Source organism: Entelurus aequoreus, linkage group LG01, assembly GCF_033978785.1.
Source record: "Entelurus aequoreus isolate RoL-2023_Sb linkage group LG01, RoL_Eaeq_v1.1, whole genome shotgun sequence".
In the NCBI taxonomy this organism is placed as follows: domain Eukaryota; kingdom Metazoa; phylum Chordata; class Actinopteri; order Syngnathiformes; family Syngnathidae; genus Entelurus; species Entelurus aequoreus.
Window position 1 is genome coordinate 18681950 of NC_084731.1, and position 21113 is coordinate 18703062.

At 37.1% G+C, this 21113-nt stretch overlaps 1 protein-coding gene across 1 annotated transcript in view; it reads left to right on the top strand.

The window, feature by feature from the left end:
- The window catches only part of LOC133648740 (dihydropyridine-sensitive L-type skeletal muscle calcium channel subunit alpha-1-like), a 120877-nt gene that overhangs the window by 77180 nt on the left and 22584 nt on the right, over nt 1-21113 (top strand). The window contains exons 32-34 of the mRNA XM_062045125.1: nt 6659-6724; nt 15554-15645; nt 16372-16531. Of these exons, the coding sequence (XP_061901109.1) occupies nt 6659-6724; nt 15554-15645; nt 16372-16531 (318 nt within the window). The remainder of the gene's footprint in view (nt 1-6658; nt 6725-15553; nt 15646-16371; nt 16532-21113) is intronic.

Here is a 21113-nt window from a genome sequence, read left to right on the forward strand (position 1 = left end):
CTTTCGTTCAACCCTTTTTCGATTATGCATGCACCTCCTGGTACCCTAACACCTCCAAAACCCTCAAATCTAAACTCCAAACATCCCAGAACAAGCTAGTCAGGTTACTTCTAGACCTCCACCCCACATCCCACCTCACTACTACCCACTTCTCCCAAGTGGGCTGGCTCAAGGTGGAGGACAGAGTTAAACAACTTGCACTGAGCCTAGTCTATAAAATTGATTGATTGATTGATATATTTTTATTTCAAATATGCATAAAAACAAGAGCAAGCCTGATCCAATACAGTGCTATAGCCTTAACAGCCATTATAACAAAATTAAAAACAATGGAGAATAAAAAACAAAAACAAATGAGCATTGGACTTTCTTTTTCTTTTCTTTTTTTCTTTCTTTTTTTTTACATATTTGAAAAGGAGTGAGAAGAAGTTTACACTTATTTAATCCCACCCCTTTTCTTTAAATCATAAATTACTCTGAGCTAGAACTACCTATTCACTCAATGTACAAACTTAATGAACTTGTATATACTGTACATACATCATAGATATATACATACATATGCACACCACACACATACATAGCCACACCATTACCACTAGTGATCATGGAAATGGTATGATGCCACCACAACAACACCACTGCCTCAATGGGCAGCCCCACACTCTTCTGTAACACAAACAACCCAATATCAAAGCCCTTCTTCATCTCCGTACCTCTGGAATACCATGTACTTATACTTCTTTTTAAACTGGTTTATGTTTGGACATTGCTTTAACTCATCATTCAAACCATTCCATAATTTCACTCCACAAATTGAAATACAAAAACTTTTAATGGTCGTTTTATAACTAAGCATTTTGAAATTTAAATTCCCCCTTAAATTATAACCGCCCTCTCGTGTGCTGAACAATTTTTGAATGCTTCCTGGGAGTTTATTTATTTTGGCTTTATACATTATTTGTGCAGTTTGATACAAAATAATATCATTAAATTTCAATATTTTTGACTGTAAGAATAGTGAGTGAGTATGGTCCAGTTATCCAACCTTGTTGATGATCCGTACAGCTCTTTTCTGAAGTGTAGTTATTGAATTTAAAGAGCTTTTATAATTATTCCCCCAGACTTCCACACAGTAGGTTAACTATGGTAAAACTAATGAACAGTAAAGAATGTGGAGTGATTTGTGATCCAGAACCTGCTTTGCTTTATTTATTACTGAGATGCTTCTTGACAGCTTATATTGTACATGTTTTATATGTGATTTCCAGTTAATTTGATCGTCAATTGTAACTCCAAGGAATTTTATTTCAAAAACCCTTTCAATATCCACCCCATCTATTTGTATCTGCACCCTTGTTTCACGTGTCCTCTTTCCAAACAGCATTAACTTAGTCTTAGTCAGGTTTAATGACAATTTATTATAGTCAAACCAAGTTTTTAGTTTACTCATTTCTTCCATAATGACTTCCTGCAATTGTTTTAAGTCATCCCCTGAACAAAAAATATCAGTGTCATCAGCAAATAACACTAATTTCAATAATGTAGACACTTTACATATATCATTGATATACAGGATGAACAGTTTTGGCCCCAACACTGACCCCTGGGGGACACCACAAGCAATATCCAAACATGATGAACAGCAATCCCCCAACTTCACAAACTGTTGTCTCTTATTTAAGTAACTTTTAAGCCAATCTAATACAACTCCCCTGATTCCATACTTTTCCATTTTATTGATTAATATATCATGGTTAATTGTGTCAAATGCTTTTTTTAGATCAATAAATATTCCCATTGCATATTGTTTCTTTTCTATGGCATTTGTGATTTCCTCTATTGTTTCAACTATTGCCATTGATGTAGATCTGTTTGATCTAAACCCATATTGACAGTCAGAGAGTAATTTATGCTTTTCTATAAATGCCTCTAACCTGTTATTGAATAGTTTTTCTAATATTTTTGAGAATTGTGGAAGTAAAGAGACGGGTCTATAGTTTGTGAAGTGGTGTTTGCTCCCAGTTTTAAACAGAGGTATAACTATAGCTATTTTCATTTCATTTGGAAATGCGCCGGTTTGAAATGACAAATTACAGATATATGTTAATGGCTTTGATATCCCTGTAATGACCTTTTTCACCAATGCCATACTAATGTCATTGGAGTCAGTGGACATTTTGTTCTTACATTTGTTTACAATATCCAACACTTCTTCTTCACCCACTGCATTTAAAAACATAGAATTGGGATTTATCTCTAACAATGCCTCCATATTTTTACCAGTTGTCCGTGGATCTGGGATTTTTTCTGCAAGTTCAGGTCCAATACTTACAAAGAATTTATTGAAGGCATTAGCCACATCTTCAATATTATCATTTTCTTTACCATCATTTGTGAAATACGTTGGATAGTTATTTGAAGAGGTACTGTTTCTTATAATACTGTTTAATAAATTCCATATTCCTTTGATATTGTTTTTATTATCATCTAGTAATTTCTTATAATAATCTCTCTTATTTGACCTTATAATATGAGTTAATTTGTTTTTATATTTTTTATATTTATTTTCTGCTTCTTTTGTTTTCAATCTTATAAATTCCCTGTAAAGAGTGTTTTTCTTTTTGCAAGCATTTTGCAATCCCTTTGTGATCCAAGGACAATTGGTATATTTTCTTCTACTGGTGCATTCTTTTATTGGGCAATTTTTATCATATAATGACCTAAATATTCTCAAGAATATATTGTAAGCACTATTAACATCACCATTGTCATAAATTACATCCCAATTCTGCTCCAGTAAATCATGTTTAAATGAACTAATGGATTCCTCTGATCTCGTTCTTCTGTATTGGGTTGGCTTTTCTAGTTTTTTTGTCCTGTAGTTTCCATTAAATATCAGAAAAACTGGGAGGTGGTCAGTGATATCTTTGATCAATAGCCCACTTACGGTCTTATTCTCAATATCATTAGTGAATATGTTGTCGATTAGAGTGGCAGAGTGAGACGTAATTCGACTGGGTCTGGTGATTCCCCTCCACTGGGGCTACTGCTCCTTAACGTAAATGACCGCCATAACCACAACACCAGGGGGAGCTCCACTAACCACGTTAAACCCAGATTCCGAACTAACAAAGGTCTTAACTCATTCTCTTTCTATGCCACATCAATGTGGAATGCGCTCCCAACAGGTATAAAAGAAAGGGCATCTCTATCCTCCTTTAAAACCGCAATAAAAGTTCACCTCCAGGCAGCTACAACCCTAAACTAACACCCTCCCCGGATTGCTAGTAATCAAATGTAAACAATCAAATGCAGATACTTTTTCTTATGCCTTCTGATCTCTCTCTCTCTCTCTCTCTCTCTCTCTCTCTCCCTCTCTCTCTCTATGTCCACTACTTGCTGTCCATATCCTACCCCCCCACCCCCCCTCCACACCCCTGATTGTAAATAATGTAAATAATTCAATGTGATTATCTTGTGTGATGACTGTATTATGATGATAGTATATATCTGATAGTATATATATGTATCATGAATCAATTTAAGTGGACCCCGACTTAAACAAGTTGAAAAACTTATTCGGGTGTTAATATTTAGTGGTCAATTGTACGGAATATGTACTTCACTGTGCAACCTACTAATAAAAGTCTCAATCCATCAATAAAAATAAACACCCGAATAAGTTTTTCAACTTGTTTAAGTCGGGGTCCACGTTAATCAATTCATGGTACAAAAATATACTATCAGCATAATACAGTCATCACACAAGTTAATCATCAGAGTATATACATTGAATTATTTACATTATTTACAATCCAGGGGGTGGGATGTGGAGAGGGTTGAAGCGGGGGCGTTAGGTTTGGTTGATATCAGCACTTCAGTCATCAACAATAATATCATCTGAGAAATGGACATTGAAACAGTGTAGGTCTGACTTCGTAGGATATGTACAGCGAGCAGTGAACGTAGTGAGCTCAGAAAGCATAAGAACAAGTATATACATTTGATTATTTACATTTGACTATTTACAATCAGGGGAGGTGGGATGTGGTGGGGGGAGGGTGTTAGTCTAGGGTTGTAGTTGTCTGGAGGTATTCTTTTAGTGAGGTTTTGAAGGAGGATAGAGATGCACTTTCTTTTACTCCTGTTGGGAGTGCATTCCATATTGATGTGGCATAGAAGGAGAATGAGTTAAGACCTTTGTTAGATCGGAATCTGGGTTTAACGTGGTTTGTGGAGCTCCCCCTGGTGTTGTGGTTATGGCGGTCATTTACGTTAAGGAAGTAGTTTGACATGTACTTCGGTATCAGGGAGGTGTAGCGGATTTTATAGACCAGGCTCAGTGCAAGTTGTTTTACTCTGTCCTCCACCCAGAGCCAGCCCACTTTGGAGAAGTGGGTAGGAGTGAGGTGTGGTCTGGGGTGGAGGTCTAGAAGTAACCTGACTAGCTTGTTCTGGGATGTTTGGAGTCTAGATTTGAGGGTTTTGGAGGTGCATGCATAATCGAAAAAGGGTTGAATGAGAGTTCCCGCTAGAATCTTCATGGTGCTTTTGTTAACCAGAGAGGAGATTCTGTAGAGAAATCTTGTTCGTTGGTTGACCTTTTCGATTACCTTGGTTGCCATTTTATCACACGCAAAGCTGATCTACTAAACATCAGTGGTGTGCCGTCAAGGCCAGCAAGACCTTCTCTGCTGGCCTAACATAACCAGAAATCATGATCATAATTAAACATAAAAGTATTGTTTTTAGTTTAAAGTTTTTATCCAATCAGAATTCAGCTGGCTTATGTCCCCTTGCTGTACGAAATCTGCCCGGGGCCTTCAGAATCAACAATGCGGACGTCCGTGCACTGTAAGTGAACGGACACATACAGTTGATAGATAATTGCCATAGCCAATCAGATCACGAGTTGTTGTCAGTAAGGCCTTCTAGATGGCCTCACGTTGAACGTGAAATGTACGCGTCCCGTGATTGGATACTCACCGGGACCGTTAGCGGATGAATTTGAGAACACAAAGAGTTGAGAGACAGTTGCGATAGCCAATCAGATCACAAGTTGTTGACAGTAGCCTATCTAGGTAGCCTGATGGTAACAAGACTGTGATTGGATACTCACTTGTCAGAAGCAGGAAGTGTTGACCCACTAAGAAGGAGAACAAAACAATGATTAGGTGGCAGATATATATTTGCAAGGCCATTTTCAAGAAGAATATTTAAAGAGAAACTACATCTTGATTGGACGCTCTCTCAAAACTTGTGGCATTGTGCTGTGTTAAAACTGCACATTTCAGAGTGGCCTTTTATTGTGGGCAGCCTACGGCACACTTGTGCAATAATCATGCTGTTTAACCCTTGTGTAATGTTCATATTGTTGTTTCTCAGCCAGCGTTTGTGGGTCTGATGGACCCGCTGCATTTTGTGGCTTTTAATGCCTCACAATCAAACACTTTTATGTTAAAATACTGAACAGATGTTTACCTTATCCCAATAAACATCTGTTCAGTATTTTAACATAAAAGTGTTTGATTGTGAGGCATTAAAAGCCACAAAACGCAACGGGTCCATCAGACCCACAAACGCTGGCTGAGTAACAACAATATGAACGTTGCACGGAAAATTTCTCTGGCAGTTTCTGCATCCCACAGGGATTCTTCTTTTGTGTTTCTGCACCTGCAGTTCCCACACAAGGTTGCAACATTGTTTGTCAACGCTGTCTGCTCTCATTTTCTCGCACATTTGACCCTCTGATGTTCTTTGTACCTACACTCTGTCCTCCTCCTGTCTAGGCCTGCTGTGTGTGTGTGTGTGTGTGTGTGTGTGTGTGTGTGTGTGTGTGTGTGTGTGTGTGTGTGTGTGTGTGTGTGTGTGTGTGTGTGTGTGTGTGTGTGTGTGTGTGTGTGTGTGTGTGTGTGTGTGTGTGTGTGGTACACAGAACATCAATTTCCACACTTCTATTAGCCCCGGGTCCAGTGGACCCAGACATCTTATATGTAATAGAAATGTGTAGGAGGGGTGTATGGTGTGTGGTCATTAAATATATATTCTGATTTATGTTCTTCACAGAAAATGAGTCAAAGTCAGTGAGTCTCAGTTTGAAAAATGTATTAATTGTATCATTTTTCTTTTAATAAAAAATGAAAACGGGTCCCACGGACCCGAACACCATCAGCATCTTCATACGCCACACCTGTGAGGTGGGATGGATTATCTTGGCGAAGGACAAATGCTCACTAACACAGATTTGTGAACAATATTTGAGAGGAATAGGTCGTTTGTGTATATATTGAAAGATCTTTGAGTTCAACTCATGAAAAATGGGAGCAGAAACAAAAGTGTTGCGTTTATATTTTTGTTCAGTGTATAAATGTGCTTGTTACTCATTACATACAGTATATACTTACATAATGTATATAAAACCTGAATGGAGGTGTTTGGATGTTTTTAAGGGCTTTCATAGGCAAAATAGAGCGACTACAATCGGCTCCATAGTGAATGGACATTTGAACGCATTCATTTACAATATAGAATGCAAAAAAAAACATATGTGATAAGGATTGCAAATGATGGGCACCCCTTTTAAGGAAACGTTTATTTTTTTAACGTGCAGAGATTCCCGTTTGTGAAAAGTAACTAATTTGTGTCTTGCTTGCAGGCTCTTCCATATGTGGCCCTGCTCATTCTGATGCTGTTCTTCATATATGCTGTTGTTGGTATGCAGGTAAGCTACATTCATATGGGACATATATTGGCACTATCATAGTTACACAAGAATAATAGCAGACAATTGTCTAACATTATTATCATTGAAAATGTAATGGAAAATTAAATAATATGCTTGCAAAGAACAACTAGAAAATTACCGCATACATTTTAATGGGCCTGCTATCTGTTCCCTGGACCTCTGGCTGGGGGTCGTAGGAAGCCGCTGTGCTTTTAAGATGGTGCCGAGTGTCAGAATCCGTGAGTTTTAGGTGTAACTGTACAAAAAGAGCTACAGAGTTAGCCTAAAACATTAGCATGCGCACATTAAAATGCTAACACTTAGCGTGTGTGCTAACGATGGCATGTTAACAATTAGCATGTCTCACATATCAAGTAATATGGCTGTAAGGTGTATGGCTGCGGAAATAGAACAAAAAGTAGAACATTAGATGAAAAACCTAGCATGCTTAAGTTAGCTTGCTAGCATGCTATTGTTTTCATGCTAACAGTTAAGAAGTGTCACATACAAAGTTATATGACTCTGGGGTAAACAGTAGCAAAATTAGGTCAACAGTTTGTCATGGTAATGTTAGCATGCTAACAGTTAGCTTATGTCACATAGCAAGTTATATGACTCCAAAATGAGTGGCTGGGGAATTAGAGAAAAAAGTGTAAAATTAGCTCAAAGTGTTAGCACTTTAATGTTAGCATGCTAACGTTAGCATGCTATCAGTTAGCATGTGTCACATACCAGGTAAGCATTGCAGCAGGCCCATAACAAGACAATGTTTTCTATTTGGCAACACTGTCCTATAACCACGCCCCCTCTGGTACTTATTACTTTTTACATCTGTCACTTCAAAAAATATACTTTCCCGTTGGCTTTGAATAAATACTCTCGGACAATAACGGTGTTACAGTAATGCGTTACTTTGTAACGTGTTAGTGCCAACACTGTTAATAAGTCAAATTAATGACTTACTGTAAGTAAGCGTTTGCAATAAGCGTTTGAAAGAAAGAGTTCAAAGTGGGGCCACATGCTGCCATATGCTGAACTCATCATGCTTAATTGCCTGTAGTTGATTTTTTATTATGTAAATGTTATATTTTTATCAACATGTGATAGCAGGGACCCTGCCATTCAAAACTAGGCTGCTACATTACTAATTATTAATGTAACTATAGCTGAAAAAATAGTACAATAACAATAAGTAGTTGAAAGCTTCAATAATTATTTTGTAAATATTGGACCAAAATTGGAAGAAAGGATTCCAGACCCAGTTCCAATTGAGGACTATAATGATACCATAGAGCGAAATCCCAACTCCATGTTCCTCAGTAATGTGACACAGGAGGAAATAGTTACAATCGTGAAAAAATGTAAATCTAAGACTTCAACTGATTGTAATGGAATTGATATGGATACGATAAAAAAGGTTATAGAAGAGATCTCAGGACCATTAATGTGTATTAGTAACCTATCATTTCAAACAGGTACATTCCCAAACAAAATGAAAATAGCTAAAGTTGCACCAATTTATAAGACTGGAGATAAACATCAATTTACAAATTATAGACCTGTTTCTTTACTTCCACAATTTTCTAAAATCATTGAAAAACTGTTTAATAACAGATTAGACAGTTTCATAAATAAAAATAGAATACTCGAAGAGAACCAATATGGATACAGAGCTAATGTCTCAACTTCAATGGCTTTAATTGAAATTACAGAAGAAATTACCAGTGCAATAGACAGTAAAAATGTGCAGCAGCAGTTTTTATGGATCTAACTAAAGCATTTGACACAATTAATCACAATATTTTAATCAAAAAACTAGAACGATGTGGCATCAGAGGGTTAGTCTTAAACTGGATAAGAAGTTATCTAACGAACAGGAAACAATACGTGAAGCTAGGCGAACACATGTCTACAACGCTAAATATATTCTGTGGTGTACCCCAGGGATCAATATTAGGACCTAAATTATTCAATCTCTATATAAATGACATTTGTAAAGTTACAAAAGATTTAAAGTTAGTATTATTTGCGGATGATACAACAGCGTTTTGTTCAGGAGAGAACACACAGGAGATAATACAAATAATAACAGAAGAAATTAACAAATTAAAAAGATGGTTTGACAAAAACAGACTATCGTTGAATCTTAGTAAAACTAAAACAATGCTATTTGGTAATAGTAGAAGAGAAAGTCAAACACAAATACAAATAGACGGAATAGAAATTGAAAGAGTAAATTAAACCAAATTTCTAGGTATAATGATTGATGATAAATTGAACTGGAAATCTCACGTAAAAAATATACAACATAAAGTAGCAAGAAACACGTCAATAATGAATAAAGCAAAACATGTTCTAGACAAAAAATCACTTCATATTCTCTGCTGCTCACTAGTGTTACCATATCTGAGTTACTGTGTAGAAATATGGGGAAATAATTACAAAAGTACACTTCATTCATTAACGGTGTTACAAAAAAGATCAGTTAGAATAATACATAATGTTGGATATAGAGAACATACAAATCCTTTATTTATTGAATCAAAGATACTGAAATTCCACGACATAGTGAATTTGCAAACCGCTAAAATTATACACAAAGCAAACTATAACCTGCTACCCAAGAATATACAACAATTCTTCTCAACAAAAGAGGAGAAATATAATCTTAGAGAAAAATGTAATTTAAAACATTTGTATGCACGTACAACACTTAAGACCTTCAGTATATCAGTATGTGGAATTAAATTATGGAATGGATTAAGCAAAGCAATCAAACAATGTACTAATATGATCCACTTCAAGAAACTCTTCAAACTTAAAGTGTTTACAAAGTACAAAGAAGAAGAACCATGACAAACATTTTCAATTTATTTCTTCCATTCATTCATTCATTCTTAAAGTAATCTTACTTATCTCATCATATGAAATATGACTTTCTTCACCAATTATTATTATTAAATTCTTACTATTATTTATTTATTTATTTTTATTGTGATTACATATGGAGTTTATTGTGAATAAATTGAGAACAGGAAGTGAATAAAAAAGTTTCAGCAACTGTTATGTAAAGAAAAGGGGTAGGATTAAATAAGCTCTGCTTCTTCCTACTCCTTTTCGAACATGTTGAAAAGAGAAACTGGAAATTGTGATGTATCATGTTGTATGCTTGCATGTTCGAAATAAACTCAAACTCTAACTCTAACTCTCAATAGGAGAGACTATTTCCCTGAACACCATGGAGTTCATGTAGGCTTTATGATGCAGTTACATTATTATATCAACTTTCAGAGACAGAAACTCTTCATTTAACATAATGTCCTTTTTTGCTGCTTCAACACAGCTCAATCAACACAGAAAAAGGTAAAGTGAAATAACTTAGTTGTTAACTGTAGGCCAGTAATGCTTGTCTTTCTCTCAGACAGACAGGGCTTTGCTGTCCGTAGCACACACACACACGCGCACGCACACACACACCGCAAAATGAGTTTGTTACATGCGCTCTGAATACGCACTGCTGATTGGCTGTTACCGCTCTGCGTGTAACCAATCAGATGGTTCTGTGGGTGGGACAATGCTGGGTGCTGCAGAGACTACTGACAGAGGCAGAGGCAGAAGTAAGCGGAGTAAAACATACTCAGATCTTCTGTTTCTAGCCGATACTACATAAAAAATAACGTATAATAACGCAGTAACGCATCATGTAGTAACGGTAACTGAGTTACTGAATATAAAAAAAAACGCGTTATACTACTAGTTACCGCCGAAAATAATGGCGTTACAGTAATGCGTTACTTTGTTCATAACTAACAGGGTTTGGATTGTAAGCATCCAAATATGATGAGCAGCAAAGTAGACAGCCGTCAACGTTGAGGCTTGGAGCGCGAACAGTCGCGGGCCGTTGCGTTTCCCACCTAGGCCTTCAGCGACTTCAATGATTACCTCTCAAAATACCATAATTGATGTCACCACATGACCATTGCTGGAGAAATACTATACAGAAACACATTTACGCACTACTGTGCATTGAACACATCAACTGTACAAAAGACTGTCTCTGTAACGCTTGTTTTCTTTTTGTATCATTGGGTTGCTTGAGTGTAGTTCACTTTTACGACACTGGAGGGGGCATTGAACGCCTCATTACATCAGCAAGCTCTGAAAGTTACGGTGAACTTCGATGTCAATTGTTTAAATTGGCAGTGTGCGTCGATACAAAGTGAGTTACTTTATAGAGACTTTAATATCAATATTGTTGTGTGCTTAAAACTGTATTGCAACTCATTTTGTCAGTTTATTGTAGTCTAATGGCTGTTTGGCATCAGGTTCACAAGCTAACTGCTAGCTGAATATCATACCCTGTTTGTAGCATTGGACATTTTTGTTAGCCCCAATTTACAATTTAGAATTATTGTTGTGATGCTATTTACATTCTATTAATCATTACATTACTTAGGGATGGGATGTTCAAATTCTGTGCATTTATGTAAACAGCTAAGTCAGTGGTTCTTAACCTTGTTGGAGGTACCGAACCCCACCAGTTTCATATGCGCTTTCACCTAACCCTTCTTTAGTGAAAAATAAAATGTTTTTCTCTTAAATTAATCTTAATTTATAAATATTAATCATGAAATGATATTAAATTAAATAAATACTAATAAAGATATATTTTACAAACAGAACGTTACAGGAATGTACACATGATCCCATGTTTACATCTCATTGTGCAAAATGTGAATGTTTTAGTGGGAACTAAATGCGATATCGGAAAGGGGTACAAATTATTTCCAAAGCAGGACCCCCAACCAGACATACAATACTATTACACAGCTCATGAAAAACAATATGTTGTGTTACTGTCATTGTAAGTGGGCCAAAACACTTATTTTAGAAAATAATCCCATGGAAATGACTGCTGTCATTTGATTATAATAATAAAACATTCATCCATCCATCCATTTTCTACCGCTTGTCCCTTTTGGCGTCATTAACTTGGTATTTAGTCAGGTTTGGGACAGGTGTGCTGCTGGTGTGGCCACAGTGTGCACATCTGAGTTAAAGTACCAATGATTGTCACACGCTAGGTGTGGGGAAATGTGTCCTATGCATTTGACCCATCCCCTTGTTCACCCCCTGGGAGGTGAGGGGGCGGTGGTGCCGCGCCCGGGAATAATTGTTGGTGATTTAACCCCCAATTCCAACCCTTGATGCTGAGTGCCAAGCAGGGAGGTAATGGCTCCCATTTTTATAGTCTTTGGTATGACTCGGTCGGGGTTTGAACTCACGACCTACCGATCTCAGGGCGGACACTCTAACCACTAGGCCACTGAGTTAGAGGGAACATTGTTTGGGGGTATCCATAATAGGCCGATAGGGAGAAGTTTTTATTTACACGATGAGTCGGGTGTGTCCTGACCTCCGCGGCGGAGGCTCCGCCGAACCCCTGAGGCCGACTCACCGAACCCCTAGGGTTCGATCGAACCCAGGTTAAGAACCACTGCGCTAAGTGATGTATATTTAACAGGCCTATTGCAGGCTTGTGCCTATATTTCATTGCAATGTGGTCACTTTAGTTGATTTATAATGATTGTATTTGTTTTGTATAGGAAACTACACACACACACGCAAAGGAACAACTCAATATATAATTGAACCTGCAAATCTGGACTTGGACAATTTATTATTTCTCCTGCACTCACCTGAACGAATAATTGCTGTTCTGACCCGACACCCTGAAGTGATTGCCAATCCATATTAAACCAGTCGTAGTCGTCACTACATCAACAGTGTACAAAACGGGTTATTTTCTGGCGCGATAAACCCGCATCAGCAATTAAAACATATCTGATATGGTACTGTCAAAATTAAAATGGCAAAAAAACATATTAAACGTGAAAAAATAAAGAAATCAAATATTTGAACTCACAATTTGTAGCACCCATTCGGCGACGTATAGCCCCTCATAGTCGGTTGATTTGAGTGGAAATGGCGGGCATTTTCCCATTTCGTCGCCGACCTCGTCTCACAAGATGTAGTTTCTCTTAAGCATCCTTCTTGAAAATGGCCCTACAAATATATATCTGCTGCCTAATTAACATGTGGCTCTCCTTCTCTGTGAGTACCGGTGAGTTTTCTGTGGCTTTCTATGGCTCCTATGTAGGGCTGCAACTAACAACTAATTTGATAATCGATTAATCTGTCGATTATTACTTCGATTAATAATCGGATAAAAGAGACAAACTACATTTCTATGTAGAAATGTAGTTTCAGTTTATAAATAAAGGTTTATAAAAAATTTTTTTTAAAAGTAGCCTCTGCGCATGCGCTTAGCATAGATCCAACGAATCGATGACTAAATTAATCGCCAACTATTTTTACAATCAATTTTAATCGATTTAATCGATTAGTTGTTGCAGCCCTACTCATATGGCTCCTGTGCCACTTCCTGTTTTCGCAACTTGTGATTGGATACTCACTTGGGACTCCCAAGTGAGTATCCAATCACAGCGGAAGGCCAGCGAGAAGGCCTTCTCGTGATCTGATTGGCTATCACAACTGTCTATCACAGACCTGGGCAAATTAAGGCCCGGGGGCCACATGCGGCCTGTTAAGCTTTTCAATCTGGCCCGCCGGACATTCCCAAAACATTTTTTTAGATCTTTAAAGGCCTACTGAAAGCCACTACTACAGACCACGCAGTCTGATAGTTTATATATCAATGATGAAATCTTAACATTGCAACACATGCCAATACGGCCGGGTTAACTTATAAAGTGACATTTAAAATTTCCCGGGAAATATCCGGCTGAAACGTCGCGGTATGATGACGTATGCGCGTGACGAAGTCAGTTTAACGGAAGTTATGGTACCCCGTAGAATCCTATACAAAAAGCTCTGTTTTCATTTCATAATTCCACAGTATTCTGGACATCTTTTGCAATTTGTTTAATGAACAATGAAGGCTGCAAAGAAGACAGTTGTAGGTGGGATCGGTGTATTAGCAGCGGACTACAGCAACACAACCAGGAGGACTTTGTTGGAGAGCAGACGCGCTAGCCGCCGACCTCACCTTGACTTCCTACGTCTCCGGGCCGCCAAACGCATCGGGTGAAGTCCTTCGTCCTTCCGCCGATCGCTGGAACGCAGGTGAGCACGGGTGTTGATGAGCAGATGAGGGCTGGCTGGCGTAGGTGGAGAGCTAATGTTTTTAGCATAGCTCTGTGCGGTCCGGTTGCTAAGTTGCTAAGTTAGCTTCAATGGCGTCGTTAGCACAGCATTGTTAACCTTCGCCAGCCTGGAAAGCATTAACCGTGTATTTACATGTCCACGGTTTAATAGTATTGTTGATTTTCTATCTATCCTTCCAGTCAGGGGTTTATTTTTTTTGTTTCTATATGCAGTTAAAGCACGATGCTATCACGTTAGCTCGTAGCTAAAGCATTTCGCCGATGTATTGTCGTGGAGATAAAAGGCACTGTAATGTCCATTTCGCGTTCTCGACTCTCATTTTCAAGAGGATATAGTATCCGAGGTGGTTTAAAATACAAATCCGTGATCCACAATAGAAAAAGGAGAAAGTGTGGAATCCAATGAGTCAGCTTGTACCTAAGTTACGGTCAGAGCGGAAAAAAAAAAAAGTATTTCACTGCATTCTAGTCCGTCACTCTAACGTTCCTCGTCCACAAATCTTTCATCCTCGCTCAAATTAATGGGGTAATCGTCCGAATCGCTCTAGCTGCGTTGAAAACAATAGGAAAATATGAGGGAGTGAACAACTGACAACGTCACGCTACTTCCGGTAGGGGCAAGGGGTTTTTTTATCAGAGACCAAAAGTTGCGAACTTTATCGACGTTGTTCTATACTAAATCCTTTCAGCAAAAATATGGCAATATCGCAAAATGATCAAGTATGACACATAGAATGGATCTGCTATTCCCGTTTAAATTAAAAAAATTCATTTCAGTAGGCCTTTAAGAAGGAAAGTGTAGCTGCCATTTTGATGTGCAGTGATGTTTTCAAGTTACCATAAGTCTTGAGCTATACAAAGTATTTCAATGGTTGGAATCTGCGCTTATGTATATGTACTATAGTAATCTAATTAGTTACTATGGTAATCTAATTAGTTACTATGGTAATCTACATCAAAGCAGCTCAGACGAGGCACCAAGCAGTGTGGGCGGGAAGCGTTTCCACAGACGCGGAAGGAGATTTTCACAACAAAGTTCTAAAGCTTAGTGATGTATCAGATTGTAGGTGGGTTTATTGTGTACCCTTGGCGTTCATATTTCACTGTTTGTTGCATTTTTGTTGCGTTTCAGTTGATTGTAAAATATGTCGATCGAAAGGGGGTGTGACGTTCATATTCTGTCAATATTTAGTGTTTTATCCTTCATAGAAAAATGTAAAACTCCATTTAATTTTTTTAAGGCGGTCTGTCATAACGTTTTTAGCATTCAATCACACATTATTGTGAGGTTTTGTATTAGTGTTCCTAGAAATAGATATACCGGCCCCCAGACACATTTTTTTCTCTAAATGTGGCCCCCGAGTCAAAATAATTGCCCGGGCCTGGTCTATCACCTCTATGTCCGTTCACTACACTGCGTTGTTGATTCTGAAGGCTCTGAAGGCTTTAACACATTTTGTTTAGATCCTATTTTAATGATATTTCATTAAAAAAAAACACAGAAGTGATATTTTGATGCGAAAAAGAATGTTTAAAAACGGGGATTTCCGTGTTTTCGCGGACATTTACCGCGCCAGCACACTATCAACATGTTTGATAGAGGAAGAATCATCCTCTCTATTCTTTTTTTTCTCTGTAGATATTCGGCAAAATCGCTTTGGTGGACGGTACGTACATTAACAGGAACAACAACTTCCAGACGTTTCCACATGCTGTGCTCCTGCTATTCAGGTTGGTGGTGCAATTCCGTGTTGTCGTGAGAATCGGCACTGTGAAAGAATACTGAACAAAAGCTTGACGTATACTGTTGCTCGGGGGCAGAAGAATAAACCCCTGTGAAGACAAATACTTCATTTTGAAGTCAATTTAGTCATGGGGTCCAAAATGAATAAACAATGAAAATCAAGACATTTCTTAGTGGACTACTCATCTATCTTTAGACCCCGGAGACACATGAAAACACTTTGCTTGTGTGGCAGTGGGATTGGAAAACCAACAAGCTATTGCAATGAATTTAGTGATTTCACCATCTACGGTCCGTAATATCTTCAAAGGGTTCAGAGAATTTGGAGAAATCACTGCGCGTAAGTGGCGAGGCCCGTGACCTTCGATCCCTCAGGCGGTACTGCATCATTAAGCGACGTCAGTGTGTAAAGAAAATCACCACATTGGCTCAGGAACACTTCAGAAAACCACCGTCAGTAACTAGAGTTTGTCGCTACATCTGTAAGTGCAAGTTAAAACTCTACTATGCATAGCCAGAGTCATTTATCAACAACACCCAGGTGGGCAGATCATTATAGGGGCCTATGATGATACACTGCCTTGCATCACAAACTCTTGAGAGATATAAACCTACAATGTCTTTAATGACTTGGGTGGTGAAAATTCTATCAGGTGCCCTGAAATGTCTACCGTAATTTTCTGTGACTACTCATGTTTACTGTTTATTTGCAGATGTGCAACAGGGGAAGCGTGGCATGAAGTGATGCTCGCAAGTATGTATGGAAAGAAATGTGACCCCAAGTCAGATTATCTTCCCGGAGAGGAGTTTACCTGTGGATCCAACTTTGCTGTCATTTACTTCATCAGTTTCTACATGCTCTGTGCCTTTCTGGTAAGAACAAGTATACAATATATTCATGTTATCTACAGCTTTATAAAGATTCTCACTCACATAATAGTGATACCAACTGAGGTTTTTTTTTTTTTTTTACTATATTGTTTACTTTATTTCATTATTCTTTTTATTCCTATTTTTATTTGTTAATATACTGTACAAATTCATTTAACGCTCACTTAGCTAAGTTTATTTTGCTTAAAAGATGGCTAGACTAATTAATAACTAATAAACTGGCTAGATAATATAGATAGATAATATAATAAATATATACAATATGTAAATATTACATATATGTTACATTTTATATTGCTACTATGGTACATTTTTAGTCTACTTAATACCTGCATAATTTTTTCCATCCTTACCCTTTCCATCCTTTGTAACTGAGCTACTGTGCGTAACAATTTCCCTTGTGGATCAATAAAGTTTGTCTAAGTCTAAGTCTAGACCAGGAGTCACCAACGCGGTGCCCGCGGGCACCAGGTCGCCCATAAGGACCAGATGAGTCGCCCGCTGGCCTGTTCTAAAAATAGCTCAAATAGCAGCACTTACCAATGAGCTGCCTCTATTTTTTAAATTGTATTTATTTACTAGTGTGACAGTCCTAACTGTCGTGCGGGTTCTCAGGACCACCTAGGGAAGACATTGTCGTGAGACGGTTTAGACTTCTTTATTATTTCAATCACAGAGTCTTTTGCGTCCTTTTCAGCAGCTGCCTTTTTTCTCACGTGAGCACACGAATGGTTTCCTCCCGTCCGTTGTCTGCTTTTCAGCAGCACGTCGCCGTCGTTTGCGTGGCAGCAGAGGATGGTTTCCTCCCGTCCGCCGTCTTTCTCCGTCTCCTCCCTTGATGTTCACGTCTCTCACCCTTTTATACGGTCCGAGAGGGTGATTGCACTGTCCACAGCTGCGCGCTCCACGCACCTTATGCTGATTGCGGCGTTGCTCCCAGCGCGCCCCGCCTTGCCACTCGCTTGTCCACGCCTCCTCGCCGCCATCTTGGAGCGGGCGCCGTCGGTCCGCCGGCCCCGCCTCCCCACAACTAGCAAGCTGGTCTCGCTTTGCTCGACATTTTTAATTCTAAGAGAGACAAAACTCAAATAGAATGTGAAAATCCAAGAAAATATTTTAAAGACTTGGTCTTCACTTGTTTAAATAAATTCATTTATGTTTTTAATTTGCTTCTTATAACTTTCAGAAAGACAATTTTTAGAGAAAAAATACAACCTTAAAAATTATTTTAGGATTTTTAAACACATATACCTTTTTACCTTTTAAATTCCTTCCTCTTCTTTCCTGACAATTTAAATCAATGTTCAAGTATTTTTATTTTTTTTTATTGTAAAGAATAATAAATACATTTTAATTTAGTTCTTAATTTTAGCTTCTGTTTTTTCGACGAAGAATATTTGTGAAATATTTCTTCAAACTTATTATGATTAAAATTAAAAAAAAATATTCTGGCAAATCTAGAAAATCTGTAGAATCAAATTTAAATCTTAATTCAAAGTCTTTTGAATTTCTTTTAAAATTTTTGTTCTGGAAAATCTAGAAGAAATAATGATTTGTCTTTGTTAGAAATATAGCTTGGTACAATTTGTTATATATTCTAACAAAGTGCAGATTGGATTTTAACCAATTTATAACATGTCATTAACATTCTAAAATTAATCTTAATCAGGAAAAATTACTAATAATGTTCCAAAAATTATTTTTTTTATTTTTTTTTATTTTACATGAGTTATTATTTGTACAAACATGGTGCAAAGTAATTCATGATTTGTTAAAAAAAAATGTTAGTGGCTAGCTAGTTAAAATGGGATATTGTGATTTCACAAGACTGTCTTAGAAGTGATCATTTGAAAATGTTCAATTTGAAAAATGTGCACTTAGAGAAAATATAAAAATAAAGTGTTGCATATTGATATTTGTCTGTTTCTATATATATTTAATGTGAGAAATCATTAAGATGATCAGTGTTTCCACAAAGATAAATATAATTAATTATTAATAATAACATAGAGTTAAAGGTAAATTGAGCAAATTGGCTATTTCTGGCAATTTATTTAAATGTGTATCAAACTGGTAGCCCTTCGATTAATCAGTACCCAAGAAGTAGCTCTTGGTTTCAAAAAGGTATGTGACCCCTGGTCTAGACCCTTAGCCTTAATTACCATACTGACCTGAATACAAGACAACCCCTCTATTATTTCTACCCATTTTCAGTACTTTTGTGTGTGTTTATTTGTTATTAAATATTAATTGTTTAACAAATGTAATTTAATTATTTAATCACATTTTTAATTTAACATTTAACAATGAGCTAATTATTAAGACTTTGCATGCAGTTGCAATTCTAAGACGTTAGATGGCAGTAGTGTATAGGCTAAGGTGTGTTGCCTGGTCATTTTCTACCGCTTGTCTCTGTACGGGTCCCAGAAAATGGTCTTAAATTGAATGTGGCAGTTTTGTGTTTTGTTGCACCTTACAAAGTGTTTCTACTGTAAGTATTGTACCCATTACACACATGCTGTTTGATTGTAACACAAATCTTAGTTGTCGTATTCATTACCACATTTGGAGGTGTTGAAATCGCCATGTAAAATCGCTAATGCTAATCAGTAGCATGCACTGTATATAGAGAAGCCAGTGTAATTAGCATCAAGCTACCGCATTTTGGAAAAGTGGAGCCTTACTTCACATTTGAGGGTTGTTGTTTTTTTGTCAGGCATACTTGCTTAGTTGGTGTGGAAAATTGCGACATTACCTAACCGCAGTTTGGTTGAGTCTGCTCTGAGTGCTGCTTGAGAACTTGTTTTCCCGCCAAGTACTTGAGCCAGTGTTTAGGATGCAAAGACTCAAAGTTACCGAAATACGGTAGTTTGATTTCACATGGATCGATACCCAGTCGTATCGACAGAATTCGGTCTGTACTTATAAAAGTGCCGAATTCGGTACCCGTCCCTACTTTGTCAGCCATGTTGAATATGTTGGTTATTTTTGTATTCTGCCATTTTTACTGCAAAGATTTGACAAATAACTTTTGAATTCAAATTTTACTTCTCACTATTGTGCGCCTCTCTGTAATTACGTCAAAGGGCATGGAGAAATTACAAAGATATACAGTGCAGGTGTTCCATGGATGTGCGCACTGGTTTGCATGTATGAACACAAAACCCAAAACCAGTGAAGTTGGCACGTTGTGTAAATGGTAAATAACAACAGAATACAATGATTTGCAACTCATTTTCAACCTATATTCAATTGAATAGACTGCAAAGACAATATATTTAATGTTCGAACTGAGAAACATCTTTTTTTTTGCAAATAATCATTAACTTAGAATTTAATGGCAGCAACACATTGCAAAAAAGTTGTCACAGGGGCATTTTTACCACTGTGTTACATGGCCTTTCCTTTTAACAACACTCAGTAAACGTTTGGGAACTGAGGAGACACATTTTTGAAGCTTTTCAGGTGGAATTCTTTCCAATTCTTGCTTGATGTACATCTTAAGTTGTTCAACAGTCCGGGGGTCTTCGTTGTGGTATTTTAGGTTTCATAATGCGCCACACATTTTCAATGGGAGACAGGTCTGGACTACAGGCAGGCCAGTCTAGAACCCGCACTCTTTTACTACGAAGCCACGCTGTTGTAACTCGTGCAGAATGCGGCTTGGCATTATCTTGCTGAAATAAGCAGGGGCGTCCATTAAAAAACACGTTGCTTGGATGGCAACATATGTTGCTCCACACTGTAAAAAGTCAGTGTTCAAAAACAAGAAAAAAAATACAAAAATGAGGGGTATTTTACTTGAACTAAGGAAAATTATCTGCCAATAGAACAAGAAAATTTGGCTTGTCAAGACTTTCCAAAACAAGTAAAATTAGCTAACCTCAATGAACCCAAAAATACCTTAAAATAAGTATATTCTTACGAATAACAAGTGCACTTTTCTTGATATAAAAAAAAAAAATGAGACCTTTTTGCTCAATATGTTGAAAAATATTCTTAAATTAAGTAATAGTAGTGCCATTATCTTGACATAATGATATGCCCTCGGCATTACATTTCTTGAAACCAGCAAACTTATACTAAAAACTACAATTATTGTTTTTAATTGTAAGGCAACTGCTTGTTACTCTCGGGGTCTACGAGCCGCTCAGGCAAATCATATGGTCTAAAAATGCATTTTTCCATCGACAACATGACATCATCGCGCCAAGTGCGTGCTCTTTCAGTCAATTAGTGCGCGAGTAATATATATATATATATATATATATATATATATATATATATATATATATATATATATATATATATATATATATATATATATATATATATATATATATATATATATATATATATATATATATATATATATATATTATATATATATATATATATATATATGTATATATATATATATATATATACATATATATATACAGCCCGGCACCTAGCCAAATTTTTCTTTATTGTAATTTTGAAGAATTTACCTGAGTACTACTATATGAGTACGTATTTTCTCTTGTTTCATTGAAAATAAAACAGCAAAGTCCATTTGGCTGTC